Below are 21,137 nucleotides of genomic sequence, written 5' to 3'. Positions count from 1 at the left end.
ATTGATGCTAAGAAGCAGCATAGAAAGGCAAATAACTTAATCTCCTCTTAGTTTATTCCTCCATTTTCCTAAATTGTTTTGTGGATATCCAGTTTACTCTTTCTTTTATCTCCTGAGAAATAAAATAGATGCAGAGACATCAGTAATTCTTTTGAGTGGAGTTTTTCTAAGAATTTTTGTAAATACACGAAATTTTCTACTTCAGTCAACCCTTTCTCTGGCCATTGCAAAGTGATGTTTTTATAGGTGAACCTGTCCCAAACAGCAGAGTAAAATAAGCCTTTTTTTTTTTTTTTTTTTTTTTAAGGGATCTGCTGACAACATTCGGGACTTCTCATATTTTTCTACTATTAGCCAGTATCATAGTCAGATGAGATCTTCAAGCTCATATTACCCATTTTGATCAACAGTAACTCAAAATTTGCTGTGAAGATTTGGAATTTTCCCCCAGAAACCCTATCCCACTAAACCAAAACAGTTGGAGGGTAATTTTTTAGCATATATTCAGGGTCTTCTACCTAATTCAAGGTAACCACAATGTCTTCCAATGAAATCACCCAACAGAGAACTTACTTAAGGTTTACCAACCATCCTTATTGTTAAATTTTTAGGTTAAAAAAAGAAATTGATATCTGAAGGAATATACTAATTCATAAATATAATATTATCTAATTTCATTACTCAGGGGAGAAAAATCCCTGAGTGTATGCAGATAGCCCATAAGTGGCTACAAAGTTATTGTGAATTTTGTTCTTATATAGAATTAAAGCTGAGCTTCTTTTTAAATAAACAGCCAACAGATAGTTAATTGCATCAGTAACATTATACTTGGACATCCTGTTTTTCATAGTTTTTATCAGACTTAACTCTTGTCATTTTCTCATTAGTACCTCCTATAGTTGTCCCTTTTACTATATCTAGCACATATCATTCATTAATCACATCTTTCAACATGCCTCAGTAAGATTTGATTAAGTTCAGTCTCCCCAAACCTCTCCTGATATGTCCAAGTCCCCTGCAAATTACCTCTGTAATTTGGAGCCACCTGGTGGTTGTCTGCTTGGACTTAAATCTTAGTAGGAATAATTCTGGGTCTTGGTGTTTAACAGGGACTTCCAAAATAACAGCCATTTTAGGAATTTCTTAGTTAGCTTTTAATTTTTTTTCCTAATCAGGGAGGATTGGCTGTGAAAATCTTGGAGACTCAGGGACCTACCCCTCCTGCATGCCTTTCTCTTCCCTTTAGCAGTGAGGAACATTTGCCTATCCCATGTAAAAATCCAAGGCTGGGCAGAGGATGAAAGCCAATGGCTAATTGCATTGAATCTAATTTTAGGTTACTGTGTAGTTTTACTAAACCCGGATGTAGAATTGCTATGTTTTAGAGAAAGCACACCTTCATCTTTATAGAGTATTGCCAAATTGCTCTCCCAAATAGTTACATCAATTTATACTCCCACCTGTACAGTAAGAGTTCCTACTTTCACACATTCTTGGCAACATCTGGTGTTTGCAGACTTTATTTTTACCAATCTGATGGGTGTGAAGGAGTATCTCACTTTGACTTTAATTTGCATTTTTCCACTATTGAACATCTTTTCATGTGTTTATTGGTCATTTGGGTTTCCTCTTCTGTGAATTGACTGTTCATATCTTTTACCTTAAAAAAAAACTGGGTTACTGTTTTTGATATAAAAGAATATTTAATTTATTCTAACTATTAGAATCTTGATTGTTTCTACAAATTGCAAGTCTCTTTTTCCAATATGACATTTCTTTATAAATTATGAAGTTTTGGGTAAAGAACTTTTATTTGTTCAAAGCTATGATAGTATGTGGTTGTTTGTCTTATTTAACAAGCACTTCCCTATCCTACTGTGAATGTCTCTTGTCATTTCTTCTAAAAGTTTTACAATGTTTCTTTTCATATTTAAATCTTAGATCTGCCTACAAATTACATTTTGCATATGGAAAGAATTAAAAGTACAGTTTTATTTTTTCCATATGAATAGCCATTTGCCCTAGTATCATTGGTTCAATAGTCCATCTTTTTCCAATTTTGATTTGTAACATCACCTTATTTTTTTTGTAGTTGTCAGCGGATCTTTTATTTACTTTTATTTTGTATTTATTTATATGTGGTGCTGAGAATGAGCCCAGGGCCTCACACATGCCAGGCAAGCGTTCTACCACTGAGCCCACAACTCCAGCCCCCAGCATTGTTTTCATTGTTTTTCTATATCAATTTTAGGATCAGATTCTCAAGTTCTGTAAAAACTTCTCTCTGTAATTTGTTTGGTAATATAATGTACTTTTATATGTTAACTTGATAGCCATCTTTATAAATTGGGTCTTACTGCTGCTGAAAATGTTATATTGTTTCTTTTTTTTTAGTTCTTGTGTTCTTTAATACAAGTTTCTAATTTTCATTTTTTCTATAAAGTTCTTTTTGTTTAGATTTGTTTAGCTTTAATTATTATTACAAATTAAATAATCTTTTAAAGTTAAAATTTTAAATTGGTTTTGTTAGAACCTCATATCTGTAACATAGTAACATATTGTGGTCAAAGGATATTTTATGTATGATTCAGATTCCTGATACCTGTTGAAATCTGTTCTATAGCCTGGTATACAGCCAATTTTATGAAGCTTTGATGTGCTCACAAAAAGATTTTCTATTCCCTGAATTTGTGCAGGATTTGTATATGTCCATTAGATCAAGTATTTAATTGATTGTTCCTATTATCTATATTCTTATTTAATGTTTTCTGCCTCACCTGTCAATTAGTATGATTGTGAATTTGTTAATTTCTTTTAGTAATCCTGTGAACTTTTGCCTTATTGACACAGATTATGAGTTCATAATTACCATAGTTGCCTGTGAATTGTTCCGATTTTACTATTATGTAATAGCTTTTTTATCCCTAGAAATGTATTTGCCTTAAACTATGAACTTTTCCCTGGTATTGATTGAGCTGTGCCAGTTTACTTTGGTTTATAGTCTGCCTAGTGTGGAAGTTAAGGATGTGTTCAACTGCAAACAACAGAAAGTTGCACTACAGTTGCTTCCATAAATGTGGAATTATTTTTTCTCATATAACAAAGATTGAACATAGTTTGGGTCCATCTGCTCAGAAATCCAGGCTCTTTTTATGTTTCTATTTACCACCTTTCATCCTTATTCATTCCTTTTTTTTCCCTGTGATGCTTTGTGGAGGGTGAGGAAAAGATAATGAGGACAAAATTTATTATTGGAATTGATACAGTTTCCTATTGTTGAATCTATAGAATTTGTGTCCCATGATTGTAAATGGTCTGGGGTCTCACACATTTTATGAAAGTTTTTTAATGAGAAGATGGAATCTTCTATTTGTACAGTGAGAAAATGTGACAGTTACCCTTATTGAATGAAATCACCAGGAAGAAATTGCTTATGCATGCCAGTCTTTAGAGGCAGAAACAATTGTCAACTCTCAATAAAACAAATATCATCATTTTACTAGCAAAGCATAATATAATAGATTTTAAAACAATAAAGTAAAGCAAAAATATAATAAAGTTTTAGCAAGTTGAGTGTATTTAGAAATACGCTCTATGTGTTCTCTGAAGAGATACCTTCATTTTCTATAGTTTTTCGGAGACTGGTTAAATTTCAGGATTTTCCATGAAACCAAACATCACTTTGTTCCTTTCTTTCTGGAGCATTTGCAGGCTAGTAGGCAGCCCTTCTTACCTAGAAAATGTGACCTCACACTCTTCCTTTCCTTATGCCATTCTTTGAAACTTCCAGTGAATCTGATTTCACCTCTAATCATTCCCTGAACCAACAGGTCTGTGAAACCATGAAACACAATTTCTTGTGTTTGTATTTGTAGTCTTTAACATCTATGAAGCAGATGAATCAATTTTTGTTTTGTACTGAAAATGATTACAGCATGTTAGTGGTTCTTGGGTTTCCTAATGGTTGATGTCTATTAAAAGTTAACAGAAGCATTTACCTACATAATTTCATTCAGCCCTTCTTTGTCCAAAAAATAAAATAATATGTAAGAAAGGGAGCCCTCAGAATTTAAGCTGTAAAGAATGCAGTTAATTACATTCAAAGCAGAAACTTCTTTCTTTAAAATGATTGAAATTAGTGTTATTTTAATTATTTGGTTAATATGTATAAGTAGAACCTTGTGCTAGATAAATACTTACTGAATGACTCCTGAGTTGGGCATTTTCTTTTAGACACTAAGACTGCTAATCCAATTTTGAATGCCCTTTTGACATCATTAATCCTTGTCCAACACAGTATTGTTCAACAGAAACTAGGTATCTTTTCATTGCAGGATATAGAAAGTATTTTTTTTTTTTTTTTGGTATGGGATTGTGAACGTGTTTTTCCTTTCCATGACTATGCGGGGTTATTTTACATTGGTCACCTAAAAATTTTTGTGATGACTTAGTCATTATATTGAAAAATATACATAAAAACTATTAAAAAGGAAAAGTTTTTAGAAACTGAAGTATTCCATTTCACTGTTTTTTACAGATTTCTTTTTCTGTGTGACTTTTTTACATTTGATTAAAATTCTTTCTATGGTTGAAGCCTTTTCTTTATCAAAAAGAACTTGTAAACTTTTTGACTAGTTAATCTTTATAACTTTACATTTGGAAACCTATTTTTTCTTTATTTTCTATACAATAATCACTTCAGTTTTCTAATTGTTTTCTCACCGATCTTGATTTTTTCAACTAAGTTATCTTAATTTTTCTGAGGAATGCAACTTTATCTTAACTGTCTCCCCCTCCCCCCTTTTTTTTGCTACTGGGGATTGAACTCAGGGTCGGGCACTCAATCACTGAGCCACACCACCACACCATTACCCTGTTTTATATTTTATTTAGAGATAGGATCTCACAGAGTTGCTTAGCACCTTGCCTTTGCTGAGGCTGGCTTTGATTTCGAAATCCTCCTGCCCCAGCCTCCAAACCACTGGGATTATAAGCATGTACCACTGAGCTCGGCCTTCACCTTAACTTTCAAATCTAATATTGCTATTATTATTATGCAGTTGTTTCTGTTTATAAACTTGAATTAATTTAATTGAACTTAGGTTTTGTTGTGTTTTAAGTATTATGAAATAATCTTTCAGCCATGGAAACAAAGAAGTATTTTCCTGCCGAGGAATAAAATTGGCAGTGGATTGGTTTTTGGAAAGAGGCCATAAAGATATTACAGTTTTTGTTCCTGCTTGGAGAAAAGAGCAGTCCCGACCTGATGCTCTCATTACAGGTAAGCTCATTACAGGCAGCTATTTGTTCCTATCTTCTGTATAATATCTATGTAGATCCCTTAACACTCAGGTATTCTTAATCCCCTTCTGTTTATTCTATATGATTGCGGTTGTCTTGTGTGGGACATTAAAATTGTTCTCAAGTTTGAAAATTATCTAATTAACTGAACACTAATCTTTACTACATGAATCAAGGGGTTTTTTTCATTTATATGGAAACTTTGACTTTTTAAAAATATTTTTTTAGTTTTCAATATATTTTATTTATTTATTTATTTATTTATTTATTTATTTATATGAGGTGCTGAGAATTGAACCCAGTGCTTCAACAATGCTAGGCAAGCACTCCACCACTAAGCCAAAACCCCAACTATGGAAACTTTGACTTTTTAAAAATATTTTTTTAGGTTTCAATATACCTTTATTTATTTATTTATTTATATGAGGTGCTGAGAATTGAACTCAGTGCTTCAACAATGCTAGGCAAGCACTCCACCACTAAGCCAAAACCCCAACCCCTAAAATTCTGACTTCTGGAGACATGCTGAGACAAGAAGCCTTCTCTACCTTTGCCATTTACTTGCAACAGAACTTGAGCAACACACTGAGCCTCTGAACCCCACTTTTCTCATACGCTATAAGAAATTAAACTAGATGCCAGTCAAGTTCTAATGGTTAAAAGTTGAAAAAGACCTCTAAGACCACGGAATATACTGTCTGGTCAAGAAAAAAATGACTAGTCTCAATAAACTATTTATATTCATACTTTATATTAGTTCATAATTTTTAAATGTATGAGTTTCAGGTAGAGATATCCTTTGTAACATCAGCATCCAACCCTTCCTGTCCTGTTTTCCACCTCTAATATTAACAAAATCTGTGAGGCAACTGCGAAGAAAACCATAAAACTTTTCAAATCAACAACAAATGACCACCTATCATATACCCAAAGAGGTAGATTACTTTAAGTGTTCTTTTTATTTACAATTATTAAAGTCATTGTCAAATTATGATAAAATGTGTAGGCAGCCAAGGGTAGGAAGTCCAAAGCTATGGACTCACATAAAAATGTGAGAGCTGGCATAATTCTGCTAAAAGATGTTGGAATAACTCTGGAAAAAAACATACTTGTTTAGATTTTTATCTTATGCCCTATAATAATAAATTCCAGATAGTTGAAGAGGTAATTGTCAAAAATTAAACCATCAAAGACTAAAAGTAGTCTTTGAGTGGGAGAAGGCCTTTCTAAATTTAAAAATTTTAGAAGTAATTATGAAGGAAAAGATAGATGTAATTACATCAAACCTTTGCAGAAACGTTCTTAAGAACTCATCCATTATATAAGAAAAACAGCAACAAATAAAGAATTCATGTTCTTAACGTAAAATGCTCATGCAGTTCTGTTATGAATGTATAAACAGTTCCTACGTTTAATTTGTTTAATTTGTGCACTGTTCTGACTAGTGTGATGAAATCTAATGCTGTCCTGCTCCATCCTATCCAGAACGTGAATCACATCCCATTGTTCAGCATATCAACACTGTTTGTGCTGCCCACCCATTTCTTACTTAGTAGCCTTCTTGGGTTATCAGATTGACTATTGCAGTGCTTGTGCATAAGTAACCCTTATTTTTCTTAATAAAGTCCTAAAGCTCAAGAGTTATGCTGCCAATTTGGGTATGCTAGAGAGAAGCTATAAAGTAATTCTTCTAAGTGAAAAGGTGAAAGTTCTTGACTTAACAATATGCTAAGTTACTGAAATCTATACTACAATAAAATATTTTGAGAAAGACCACGTTCAACATAACTTTAACAGTATATTGTCATAGTTATACTATTTAATTATTAATTATTGATTTTTACTGTGCCTAATATATAAACTGAACTTTGTGGGAATGTATGTACAGAAAAGTACAGAATATAGAGAGTTAGGTACTATCTGTGGTTTTAGAGATCCACTGGGAGTCTTGGAACATACATATTCAGGATGGGTGGGTGTGGCTACTGTATTTTTAGACCTACTAGTTCATCTTTTAGGAATAATTCCCCGTCCCCACCCCACCTCCCTAAAATAGCAGAGCTCACAGGCAAAGATTATAACCAAAGATATTCATTGCTATATTATCTTGAATAGAAAAAAAGAAAAAAAATTATAATTTCGTTAAAATAATCCATAAATTAGGATTGATTGATATAATAGGTGGAATATTTAGGCAGAAATTTTAAGGGGACATATTCTTTTACATTAACAATCTAGGGTTTTGGGTTGTTGTTTATATGTTTTGGTACTGGGGATTGAACCCAGGGATATTTTACCTCTGAGCTACATTCCCAGAACATTTTAGTTTAAAACAGGGTCTTGCTACTTTGCTGAGGCTGACCTTGAACTTGCAATATTCCTGCCTTAGCCTCCAGAGTCTCTATGATAACAGGCATGCAGCTACTATGCCTGGCTCAATGTTTAAGTATATAAATGACTTGCAGGCTTCTTAAGTAGGAAAAGAATTAAAATCAAGAAGGAATAATGATAATATACATGTGAAGTGTGACTGAGTTTGGTTTAAAAACACCAGCATACCAGGTCTCTGAAATTCAATATGCACTTTACTTAGTAAAATGCCAGAACTGTTATTAGAGGCTTTTAAGTGTTTTCTCTCCAAATATAATAATTTTCTTGACTAAAGCCCTCATTCAGGTAACACCTGATAAATTGAATAGTCCAGTGCTCACAGTGCACCAAAAATAATGCAAAAAAATTAGGTTAAAAGTTTCAGATTCAGAGATTCAGGCTAGCACTTTTGCCAATCTTCTCCCCCCACCCCTCCCCGTCTCCTCCCATGATACCAGGGATTGAACCCAGGGGCACTTAACCACTGAGCCACATCCCTAGCCTGTTTTTTATTTTTTATTTTGAGACAAGGTTTACCTTAGTTGCTGTGGCTGGCTTTGAACTTGGGATCCCCGGCCTCAGTCTCCTGAACTACTGGGATTACAGACATCTGCCACTGCGCCCAGTTCTTCTTCCATTTATTTTAACAAATACTTACTAAGCACTATCTATGTTAACTTACCAGCTATAATGAACCTGTATTGAAGTTAGGATTATTTATGTATCATCCAGTTAATTGTCCCTTCAACCTCATTAGCTATTCTATAAATTCAAATTAAGCAAGATTGTGTTGATTATTAGGCTGCCACATTTATTCCTGCAGTCTCTTTATCAAGGCTTAAGGAATATCAGATGTCAGTAAATACCCTCCTGAATAATAAGGTACCATGGATCACTCATGCACATAATACAGTGAATACACTGGAAGTTTTCAGAGTATACATCTTCAAGTAGCTCATTTAGTCATTCATTACGTAAGTATTTATTTCATTTCAGGGGCTTGGTGCTAATGCATACAAAGATAAATGAGACATGGTGCCTGTCCCCAAAATCTTTATGAGGGAAACACAGTAATTGTGATATGGTGAATTTTATAATTGAGTCTGGGCTTTTGCTTTCAAATTGGTTTTCTCTGATTTTTTAAAAGAGATCCGACAATTACATGTCTCTATTAAGTTGAAGAGCACAGTGTTTATTAAGAATTTGCCAGGCACTATGTGGTGTCCTTTACTCATGTTAACTCGTTTACTCCTCATAGGCTTGCCACTGCATTTGCAGACATAAAGAAACAGTCTCAATGAGATTATGATTGCCAGATGTAAGAAGTGAGAGAATCTAAGATTTATCCATGGTTTGCTAATTCTAACACCCTCATATCTTCCATTAATGCTTTGCTGATTTTTTAAACCAAGTTCTGGTCTTAATGAATTCATTTGTGAGAACCATCATCCAATTCATATGCCAGTATTAGAGCTAACCATATCACTCCTCCATTTCCTCTTCCTGTAGAGCCTGCTCATATTTCTGCAATGGCAATTATACTTTTGCTTACCCAGTTTCATGTTTGTCTGATCCAGTAAGATTGTGCCCTCTTTGAGGAGATGACATTAACCTTGGTGGTTCTTGATACCTAGCACAACACATGCCACAGAGTAGGCGTGTAGTAATTGTTGAAAAGATTTTTTTTTTTTAATTACTAACTGGCTACTTGTTGCCATATTTCAGAGAAAAGGACACAGAACATATAATAGCCAATATTTCTGACCTTATTTCAACTTTCTTGAGCTTTCTGCCTCCTTTTATATTTTAAGGTTTCCCTTGACTATCTCTACTACATGTGCTACTACTTTTCAGATTCTCCTACCATCACACCAACCAGTTAGAAAAACAAACAAACAACAACAACAAAAAAAAAACTACAAAATACACAAACTTGGGAGGAGAATACCTTCTGCTGTCTCTTAAATCCAACTCATATGCTTTGTTAGAGTGTCATTGTAGCAGAATGTCTAAGAAGCTGTATTGTAGCAGTAATGCTGCTGGTTCTAGAGCTTAGCTGTTCTATAAAGTTGCTAAGAGCAGTCTTTTAGTAAAAGCTTCATGGAATGAAAATCAGAATTTTCTCAATCACATTGAGGTTTATGCTGATCAGGTTTTGTTGTTTTATTTTGTTTTACTATTCTTAAAGCCTTAAATTCCTGGGAAAAAAAATATTCTAGGGAGTTACAAATTTTGCTACACCTACCAACTATGAATCATAATCTCTAATTAAATGATTACATATATTCCAGTTCATTAAAAACTCACAATGTATGAAAGTTTTTATTCTATATGTTATATATTTATGTATTCCTCAAATTCTGCCCTTACTATTCTTGCAGATCAGGAAATTTTACGCAAATTGGAAAAGGAGAAAATCCTGGTGTTCACGCCATCCCGGCGAGTCCAGGGAAGGCGAGTGGTGTGCTATGACGACAGGTTCATTGTGAAGCTTGCTTTTGAGTCAGATGGTATAATTGTGTCCAATGATAACTACAGGGATTTGGCTAATGAAAAACCAGAATGGAAGAAGTTCATAGATGAGCGGTTATTAATGTATTCCTTTGTCAATGACAAGTAAGTAAACCAATGCTCTTGCTTCCTTGAAAATATAACCATACCTGGCAGCTGTTAAGAATCCTTTTTATTTTATGGTGACCAGACCTGAGACAGGTTTCTTCCAACAACTGATCTCCCACTGATCCTCAGTGGTAGTCAGAAAAACTGCAGACTTGTGCTATGGAAGGCTTTGCATGAACAACAGGCCCCTGCCCTTCCCTGAAACCTCTAACAGAGCACCTGAGGCCAAGAAAGTTTAAACTCTGAGGGTGAAGAACTCCCATCTTCACCCTAAAAAAGATACTTTTCACAAGTTAACTTAGAGCATTGATAGCTTAAAGTTTGCAAAACCAATATAAGACTCTAGTCATAGTCACAGTCTATAAGTTGATGAATGGACAAATGACATGAACCAGCATGTTACATAGAAATGAATATATTTATAAATATGAAAAAAATATCATCTTTGAATAATCAAAAATGCAAACCAATCTAAAAAGTATTTTATTTCTCATCTTTTTTAATAATTTTATTTTTTTTATTTGTTTTTAAGTAGTGCTGAGGCTTGAACCCAGTGCCTCACACATGGTAGGCTGAGTGCTGTACCACTGAGCCACAACCCCAGCCCCTCACCTATTTAATTCACAAAAAATATTTTTGTGTGTGCCTTATGCTTTTAAAAATGCATGTAAACTGATGCACATTTTAGCAAAATTTAGCAGAAGCTTCAAAAATATGTTTGCCCTTTCAATCCAATATTCTCATTTCTTGGAATATATAATGAGGAAAAAAGAAAAGACCAGGTATGTTTGTTTTTGTATTGTTTATAATTGCAAGAAGTCAAAGGAAACTAAAGATGCAGTAGAGAAAGCAATCACGTTACAGTGCATATCCTACTGGAATATTATTCATCTGTTCATAATTATTATTATGAAAGCTATTAAGAAACATGGAAAAATATTTTTATGTTAAAAAGATAAAGCAACAAAAAGAAACAAGAAAAAGAAAACAAAACAAACAAAAAAGACAAAGCATGGAAAATAATTGTATTAAAATTGTGTGGTTGGTGTGACTTGGTCTTTTATTTTTTAACTTTTATGTTGATACATTGTTTTCATGATAACAAACACTGTTTTTGCCTACTGTTTATTACTCAGTCATTTTGTCATTTCCCTAAGAGTTCATACATTACTTGCATTATTCTTATTTTATAGATAACTACTTAGGCTTATTTCAAGTTCTAGCAGTATCATGACAAGTAGTATAATTCTTCAATCATAATTTCTTTTTATCATGCACACTATAATTTTTTTTCTCCATTGTACAGTCAATCCAAATAATAATAAGTTTACTTCCTTAAGATTTTTTATCCATTTCATCTAAGAAGTACATTTACTATAGGAAGAGAATAGACTTTGAACAGTCAGTCATAATTGAATATTTCCTATGTTACGGGACACTAGATAAAAATTACTTAATTCTTTTATACCTAAATTAGAAAATTTTATTAATCTGTAAAATGGAGCTAATACTTCATGGGATTATTGCATGTAAAGTATCTGACACATAACTGGTATCAGATACTTTACATGCAGTGTTCTCACCGCATTCTCCTCTCTTCCCCTCCCTTCCTCAGCTGATCCATCTTACTCCCCACCTGCTTCATACAACTTCACAACACAGATGTTTACAGAACTCTCATAAAATTTCGTTGTAATCACTTTCTGAAATCCTTAAAAAAAAATCCCAGCACTCCTCTGAGAAGAAGAAAAAAATTAAAAAGACGCTAGACTCAAAATTTGTTTGAATTAAAAAACATACAAGTTCAGCTTAAGATATTTTACTTTAGTTTCTAAGAAAGGAGAAATTTGTGTAGTGTTTGTCATTTTTTTACTCTGTAAATATTGAATCAAAAACTTGGATTAAAATTTCAAATTATCTTAGAGTAAATAAATCTTTGTACAGTATCTTTAGAATTAAATTATCAACCTCCTATTTAAGTATCATTTTTTACTGTCTCCATGTTAGGTTTATGCCCCCTGATGACCCTCTTGGCAGACATGGCCCAAGTCTGGATAATTTTCTGAGGAAGAAACCTATTGTTCCTGAACACAAAAAGCAGCCTTGTCCATATGGTAACTTTCTTTATGAATACTTAACATTTATATTTAGAACACAATATATTGTTAAACTTTTGTTAATAAAAGTCAGCATTTAAAATTTTGGATGGCATAATATGTGGTTCTTTTGATTGTAATTAAATTTAAGAAAATCCCTTAATTATTTTTACCTATTTGGCTTCAATACATATGAATTGCCATGAACTAAAATATGGTTTGAAAACTCAGTTAATTCTATATGATGTTTTTAGGTGGGTAAAAATTTAGAATTAATCTATCTAGACACAAATTAGATAAGCATGGCTTTATTATAATATAGCAGCACAGTTATTCTTCTAAACAGAATTTCCTACCTGATTATATACTCCCACTGGAAGAGAAGAGGCAAGTGTGAGTTGAGAACATGTGGTATTAGCCAAAAGCTGTGAGGTCATCACTAAGCATTTGGCCAACTTTCTTACTGCTCTTGCTAATAAGGAAATGAAGACTAAAAAGTGACATTTCTCATGAGTATGGAACAGAGAATAACACTTAGCACATCTCCCATTTCTGCTTTCTTTCACAAGTTAAAATACTAGTGCCATGCTGATTTTTCAGAATCTGATGGTACGCTACTTTACCTAACTAATTTTACTCTTCTTAGGAAAGAAGTGTACCTATGGACACAAGTGCAAATATTACCATCCTGAAAGGGGCAGTCAGCCTCAGCGGTCAGTGGCTGATGAACTTCGTGCCATGTCTAGAAATACAGCAGCCAAAACTGCAAATGAAGGAGGACTGGTGAAAAGCAACAGTGTTCCTTGTAGCACAAAAGCTGATAGCACTTCTGACGTCAAACGAGGTGCTCCAAAGAGGCAATCAGATCCAAGCATAAGGACTCAAGTCTACCAAGACCTAGAAGAAAAGCTTCCCACCAAAAACAAATTGGAAACCAGGTCTGTACCTTCCTTAGTTAGTATACCGGCTACTTCTACTGCAAAACCCCAAAGCACTACATCTTTAAGCAATGGCCTTCCATCTGGAGTTCATTTCCCACCTCAGGATCAAAGACCACAGGGACAATATCCTCCAATGATGATGGCAACCAAAAATCATGGAACGCCAATGCCTTATGAACAGTATCCAAAATGTGACTCACCTGTTGACATTGGATATTATTCCATGTTAAATGCATATTCAAATCTGAGTATCTCAGGCCCAAGAAGTCCTGAAAGGCGTTTCTCATTAGACACAGACTATAGAATAAGTTCTGTAGCTTCTGACTGCAGCAGTGAAGGGAGCATGAGCTGCGGGAGTAGTGACTCCTATGTGGGGTACAATGACCGATCCTATGTCAGTTCTCCTGACCCCCAGCTGGAAGAGAATTTGAAGTGTCAACACATGCACCCTCACAGCCGCCTTAATTCCCAGCCTTTCCTGCAGAATTTCCACGACCCCTTAACCAGAGTGCAAAGTTACAGTCATGAAGAACCAAAGTTCCATCACAAGCCTCCTCTTCCACACTTGGCTATGCATCTGCAGCACCCTGCTGTGGGTGCCCGGTCTAGCTGTCCTGGTGATTACCCCTCTCCTCCAAGTTCAGCACACTCGAAGGCACCACACCTAGGAAGGTCCCTAGTGGCTACCAGAATAGACAGCATTTCTGATTCCAGACTCTATGACAGTTCTCCTTCAAGACAAAGAAAGCCTTACTCCCGTCAGGAAGGGTTGGGAAGCTGGGATAGGCCGAGTTTCGGAATGGATGCCTATGGGTATCGGCAGACTTATTCCTTGCCTGATAACTCCACACCACCATGTTACGAGCAGTTCACCTTCCAGAGCCTACCTGAACAGCAGGAGCCCACCTGGAGAATACCATACTGTGGAATACCACAAGATCCTCCAAGGTACCAAGACAACCGGGAAAAGATTTATATCAACTTGTGCAACATCTTCCCACCTGACCTTGTGAGAATTGTCATGAAAAGAAATCCTCACATGACAGATGCCCAGCAGCTTGCTGCAGCCATTTTAGTGGAGAAATCACAGCTGGGTTATTGAAAGATGATGCATCATTGTGGTGTTTAGTAGTTTTTTGTTCAGCTCAAATGCTGAGGGAGGTTTGCTACAATAGCACATGTGATCTCCTTCTCAGCAAGGAGGTTATATAGTATCCATTTATGTGAAATACTGTATCATGGAATCTGTATGTATAGCCCCACTTGGTGGAAGTATCACGGGATTGCTTTACATTCAAACTTTTTTTTAAACATTTCCTTTTTAAAGCTATATCCTTGGCTGGAAAAATTTCCAGTTTGATTTAATAGATGTATCTGTGATCTTTGATATTAATCTTTGGTGCATCAGGGGTTTATATGCAGCACTTTTTATCTTTGTTTCATGTTTTATTAACTTGGTGTTTATCTATCAATCGCAAGCAATTATAATACCTTCAGAATGTGGAAACTTTGACTAGACCTAGCAAACTATTTTTTCAAGCCAAGCTTAATTAGAATCTTTTACAGCTTTTTAAGTTATTTTTATTTGGGGAAAGTGGGCTTCTTTGTGCTATAATCATTATTTATAGAAACAAAGATATACTACAGCACTGACTTTATATTTTAGACAAAATGTAAGTTACCGATTTATGTTGAAAAGGGTAACAGTATATATTAGAATGATTTACAATATGGCACTTTTCACTGTTGTATTTTTGTTTGGATTTTTTTCTGTTAAGAATTAGTTAACTTAATATGGTCAGTTTAAAAGAAAGCAGATGCAATCAATGGAAAAATCATTTCCATTTTTTTATTTTTATTTTTTTATGAATAAGGCAAAAGCCGTAACTGTTACAGGTTAGAGCTTTGTTATCCAGCTATGATGTGCTTCTAGACAGTAGGAATGGAATTGAATTCCTCGATTTCCATTGACCCGTATTTTTAATGTCTGTCTATTTGTTTGGGGGGCACAACAATACTGGATAAATAACCCTTTCTCAATACTTGCCTGTTTTTAATGAATCTAATTATTCTCAATGCAACTTTTATATTTAATATACTCTAGCTTTCCTGCTATTTATCAAGGCTGGCCTGAGATGGTTTTATGTGTTGAGGATATGCAACATTTATTGATACTGCACTATAGATGTGGTGATGGAGGAGTGTAAATGGTAACTTAAAATTTTTGTAAGATACTGTATATTTTCCATTTCCTGAAGGTAGTTTTTTTGGGGGGCCTGTTATATTATTAAGGCCAGACTCTTGCCACAAATAGTGTAGTTTTAGATACAGACTAAAGTCTGTTCTAGTATTAGTAAGGGATATTTCTGGTTTCAAAGTCATGGGTTTTGCTTGTTGCCGTTACATTTCTATGGACTAGAAGATAGATTTTGCAGTCAGCGGCAGTCAGTCATGTGATTGACATAACTTGACTGTTCCCTCCAGATTCTGGATTTTACTTAGTGTAGCAGACACATTCAGATCTATTTCTACAGTCTGCCTGGATGCTCTGGTCATTGGGATTATTCTACATGCCATAGTTTGAAGTAAAGCCCTGAAAAACCAGAAAGTACCTTTTACTGTTGATACAAATTGTATCTTTTTAACTATAAGAACTATTTTGATTTGTAGATCTAGTAAAAAACACAAATGTGTAACTATGATTAGACTTTTGGGCAACATTTTATCCCTTATTTAAATACAAATTTTTAAAGTAAAATTGAGGTCTAGAATAGGGTAGAAAATAAAAGTAACAATTTAGGTAAATAAAAGTGTCTGTCTTAGTTTTATATAATATATTAAAATATATTAAATAAATTTATTGGCATTTTCTTTCTCCTAAAACTTATATAGTCTGAACTTAAAATAAAGGTAAAATGCTGCCTGAAAATAATGTCCAAGCATCTTTGACTAGGATAACATTTTCACTACTTGTGTGACACTGTGTGTTGCATGAAGTAGGATTTGGGTATACAGTAAATGCTTCTAAAAGGCATTGTGCATTATTGACATATCCAATAATCTGAACCATGTTCAGCAAACTTAATTCAGGAAAGTGATGTTCTACACAATTATTGCTGTTGTGTTTGAAGTGAGTGTGGCATGCATCTGTACCCAAAAGTAATGCAGGTGACGCCACACAGACCATTTTGAGTGGTGTCTGAGCAACCCGTACTCACTTGTGAAGTTGTTTTCCTTGATTTTGTCAGTCATTATCTACAGAACAAGTTTAAATACAGAGGCTAAATGCGTGCCAAAAGTAGGGTTACAGATGTGTAGTATGTTTTATGTTAGTCATAATCTAAGATTATATAGTATAAATCACTTTTAAATTATTCTTGTAGGTTTTGCTTCCATTTTCTTTGTAGCATTTTAATTATTTGAAGATAGCCAAATATTACTAAATTGTTTTAAATGAGATTTTAGGTGAAATGGATATAACTTTTTAAATTTGGCCTTTTAATATTTTTAGCTGGCTATTTGTCATGATTGTTTTGGAAAAATAATGTACCCTGCCATCACTTGTACTGAAGTGAGTAGCCCTGAACTACCCACAAATCTTCCAGTATAATTAGTTGTAAAAAATAGCCATTTTCTCGGGGTTGGAGTTGTGGCTCAGCAGCGGAGCACTTGCTACCTGGGTTCAATTCTCAGCACCGCATATAAATAATAAAAATTAATAAGGATAAAAAGGTCCATCAACATCTAAAAAAATATTTTAAAAAAAGAAATAGCCATTTTATTATATCAAAAGGACAATTTGTTCCTATTTTTTTTAAACACCAGTGTTGCTTTCAGAGTTTCAAAATGAGATAATTGGCAGACTTTGGGTATAGCAAACTCTTGTTTATCTTAAGTAATACCTAAAAGCAGTCCATTGTCAAATTAAATCTACAGCTGATTCCAAACCTTCATTTAAGCAAAAACTTTTTCCCTAATTCATAATCCCTATTTATCAGACTTGCTAATAAATAACTAGAAAGAGGTGTGTGAATAAGTAGTGAAATTGCCAATAATGGTCAGCTGAATAGGAAAAAAAAGAATTCAGACTGGAATATTCTGCCCCTGAATAATTGTCAGTTGACTGTACTTTATACAGTAATTAGCCAGTCTGTTGTCTCTGTGTCTTAGTCCAGAGGGAATAGTATCCAACTGGCCATATACTGGCCCTTAGTATTTCCTCCTTTCTTGCATGTGATGCAGACATTTTTGGTCTCGTTTTTATGATCTCTGTATCCTGATAGAGTTTGTCATTGACTTAAACATTGAAAGAAATGCTCACCAGTATAAAATATTTGATACTGGTGGAAACTTGAATTTTGTGTTTTTATGAAAATGCATTTATGAGAATATGTAATATAACTAAAGAAGAGTGTTTTATATATATACATATACACATACATACATATTTGTTATGAAGTATTAAAAATGGAAGGGGGGTTCCTTTGATGGCTAACATTTCTGTAATTGAACTGTTTCACTGAGTTGTAGATGACCAAGTCTAGGGTCTGGATGACCAATGATAGGATTTAGAACCACTTAAAAGGAAAGCAACTCTTCACTGGTTTTATTCCTGATATTTTTAAAGAATTATTTTGATAATTTTAATAGATGTGTAATTTTAAAATACACAAAAAACTTAAAGTAGTATTGATTATACAAATGATTATTTAACATGTTTTGTGGATGTAACTATATGTATATAGACAGTAATATATTTATAAAACAAATCTACTTTATGTTGTAGTTCTTTATGGTAAGTGGGAAGATGCTTCTGTGTGTGTGTGCATATGTGTGTGTTTTAAAAAGTCTAAGCCTTTTCATGCCTGATTTAATGGCTGTTATATATTTGGTTTTATTATTCTTTCTATCCAGCTTCCTTATTCAAAATAAATAAGATGTACAGTTTCTGGTCATTCTGTTGGCACGTGGCCCATCCATTTTTTTTATTATTCTGTAATAATTCGTAAAGAGTGCCTGAGTGACCTGAAATAAAACAATTTTTTTTGCTAGAGATAATGCTTATATTCCAAAAGACAAAAATTCATCTGTGATGTTGAGCTTCCAGTCCGCCAATAAATATGATGAAGTATAAAAACAAGCTAAAATATACATATATATATTAGAATTAGAGAAAGCTGAGTGTTAATAAAGGCAAAATAGCATGCATTATTTTATTTGGTTTAGGAAAATGTCCTAGAGCAAGTGTTGACAAACTTTTTCTATAAAAAGAATCAATTAGTAAATAATTCAGGTTTTGAGAATTAAATGGTCTCTCTCTCTCTCTCTCTCTCTCTCTCTCTCTCTCTCTCTCTCTCTCTGTCTTGTGCGCGCGGGGGTGTGTGTGTTTGCGGGGGGTGGGGGGGAGAGAAAGAAAGAGATAGACATACTAGGCAAGTGCTGTACCACTGAGCTACATCCCCAGCTTTCAAATGGTCTCTTAAAAAACAAACAAACAAAAAAAACCCCTGCGCACCTTCATCTTAATAGCAAAAACACAACCAGGGACAATATGGAAATAAAAGAGTTGGCTGTGTTCCAATAAAACTTTATTTACAGAAATAGGCAGCAGGCCAGATTTGCCCTGTGGGCCATTCCTGGTTCCTGCCTTTGAGGGAGAAAAACAGACACTGTGAGTAGTAAATCCTGATATATGTTAATATTAGAAATAATAATTTATTTCATCTGACATTCAGAGAAAAATTAGATAGTTATTAATGTTCTTCAAAGGATGATTGATACAGTCATATTAAATAAAGCACCTTAATGCATTTATGTTTTTAAGATGTTCACACCATTATTTATTAGATATTTCTTGTGTTTAAACACACATACACACAAACAAACTGTAAAAAAGATAATAAGTCTTGAAATTTTTTTCATGAGCTTTGTATTTCTGTTGATAAGTGTGAGTCCTTTACGTTATCTTTTGTTAAAAAAAAAAAACTATTGTATTTTGAAAATTAGCGTATAATTAGCTACAAAATTTTTAAAGACTGCATTTATCAGTTTTTTCTGTTAGTTTTGGCCTCTAATAATTGACGGATCTGTGCTTTAAAAATGATTTTAAAGAAGATAAACAGGCTGCAATTTCACGTTTTAGTTTTTCTCTGTAAAATTAAAAATTGTGACTATATAATGATCTATAATGTGAATGTTACAAGTGACTATAAGAAACAGTGTATCTCTGCTTTCTCTGTCCAAATGTTTAGATTTTTAGACACCATAGGGCTATCCATGATGAATGATATTCTTAATGTGATAATGTGTAGTTCTGAATTCCTTGGAAGTACACACTGCTGGGCATCCTCATTCACAGTGTTCACATTCATGGTGTTTCAGCAAAAGCATCATAAGAACATTAAATTGATGTGAAAGTTACTATTCACTTAAATAGTTATGCTTTATTTTAAAATTGGAATACAATGCTACCTTTTAGCAGTGTTTATTGTTTTGTCTATTTTTGTTTCTTTAATGCTTTCTGTGAACTTACTTATTGTTCCTATTATAATAGTACTGTTATATTAGAAGTGGCTTTTTCTCTAATAATCTTTAGATTTAAAAACAATTTAAGGCTCTCTATTGACCATTTGGCAGAGAAAATATCTGCATGTTTTAATTTAGTTAAAACTTGTAAAGTTTTACTTTTTAAATCATGTAATAAATTTTCTGCCTGGGTATTTCAGGAAAAAAAATGTTGACCATTAAAGCCTTGGCCACCTGTTTTTCTAAAGCAGCTTATGTCTCAAAGAAAAAAGATATTGAAGAGTAATGTTTTGGTTTTATAAAGAATATGTTTTCGATTTCCTTTGGTTTTTTAAATCATAAAATTATAAATTTTCTACCTTATGTAAAATAGTAACAAACATGCAAACTTCTGCAGACTTAGTATTTTGTTGCAAGTGTACCAGGTTAGTTTTGATTTTCTAACCCATAGTAGTATGCTGATAGTGGAATTCCCTATTTGATTCTGCAAACTTTTCTTACAGGAAAAGTAAGTTAAAGAATATGTTTAGGGGCTGGGGATGTGGCTCAAGCGGTAGTGCGTTTGCCTGGCATGCGTGCGGCCCGGGTTCGATCCTCAGCACCACATACAAACAAAGATGTTGTGTCCACCAATAACTAAAAAATAAATATTAAAAAAAATTCTGTCTCTCTCTCCCACTCTCTCTTTAAAAAAAAAACAAGAATATGTTTAAAGCAACCATTTGATAAGCTGGTGTGATTCTATTTATCTCTGTCCTCTTTGTTTCTGTAATGGAATTTTTACAATTCCAAAAACAATTTATTAGAACTACTGGAAATCCTTGATAAACAGATTTATGATTCTGCCACTGAGGGAGAGAAATTAAAATATTCGTTTTTCTTACGGTGGTTTGTTTTTGTTTCATGAAGAGAAATTGGTCTCCTATGGCAGCATAGCTGCTAATGAATAAAAGCATTATCCTTCTGTAGTCCACAGCTTACCTGCATTCAGTGGTTAATAACATTATGAGCATTCTGTAAAGTAAGCTCATATTCAGTGTCAATGTAAATGTTAGCACCAAAATTAATTCCTCTGAAAACTGAAATTAAACGTCAAAGACAACTAGTCATAACTTAAGATGGTGAGAGTGTTTTCTTTCTAGTCAGTCACGAAGATGTGTGTATGTGGTGATTTTGAAGTGTCATCAGGTATCTGGCCAAGACAGAGTGATTGTTAATAGTGTCCTTGTCCATAGAGTTTTTAAGAAATGTTGGGTGACATTGGTGTCCTTTTTCTAATTTTGAG

General features: G+C 33.8%; 1 protein-coding gene across 2 annotated transcripts in view; it reads left to right on the top strand.

The window, feature by feature from the left end:
- Positions 1-20,898, top strand: part of Zc3h12c (zinc finger CCCH-type containing 12C) — a 66,458-nt gene extending 45,560 nt beyond the window's left edge. For both annotated transcript variants that reach the window (XM_076846440.2, XM_076846441.2), the window contains exons 3-6: positions 5,142-5,281; positions 10,053-10,287; positions 12,298-12,404; positions 13,033-20,898. In XM_076846440.2, the coding sequence (XP_076702555.2) occupies positions 5,142-5,281; positions 10,053-10,287; positions 12,298-12,404; positions 13,033-14,429 (1,879 nt within the window). In that variant the 3' untranslated portion in view covers positions 14,430-20,898. The remainder of the gene's footprint in view (positions 1-5,141; positions 5,282-10,052; positions 10,288-12,297; positions 12,405-13,032) is intronic.
- Positions 20,899-21,137: the final 239 nt, after the last annotated feature.

The sequence above is a fragment of the Callospermophilus lateralis genome, chromosome 2 (genome assembly GCF_048772815.1).
Source record: "Callospermophilus lateralis isolate mCalLat2 chromosome 2, mCalLat2.hap1, whole genome shotgun sequence".
In the NCBI taxonomy this organism is placed as follows: domain Eukaryota; kingdom Metazoa; phylum Chordata; class Mammalia; order Rodentia; family Sciuridae; genus Callospermophilus; species Callospermophilus lateralis.
Note: the sequence above shows the minus strand (reverse complement) of the source record. Positions and strands in the feature narration are given on the sequence as shown.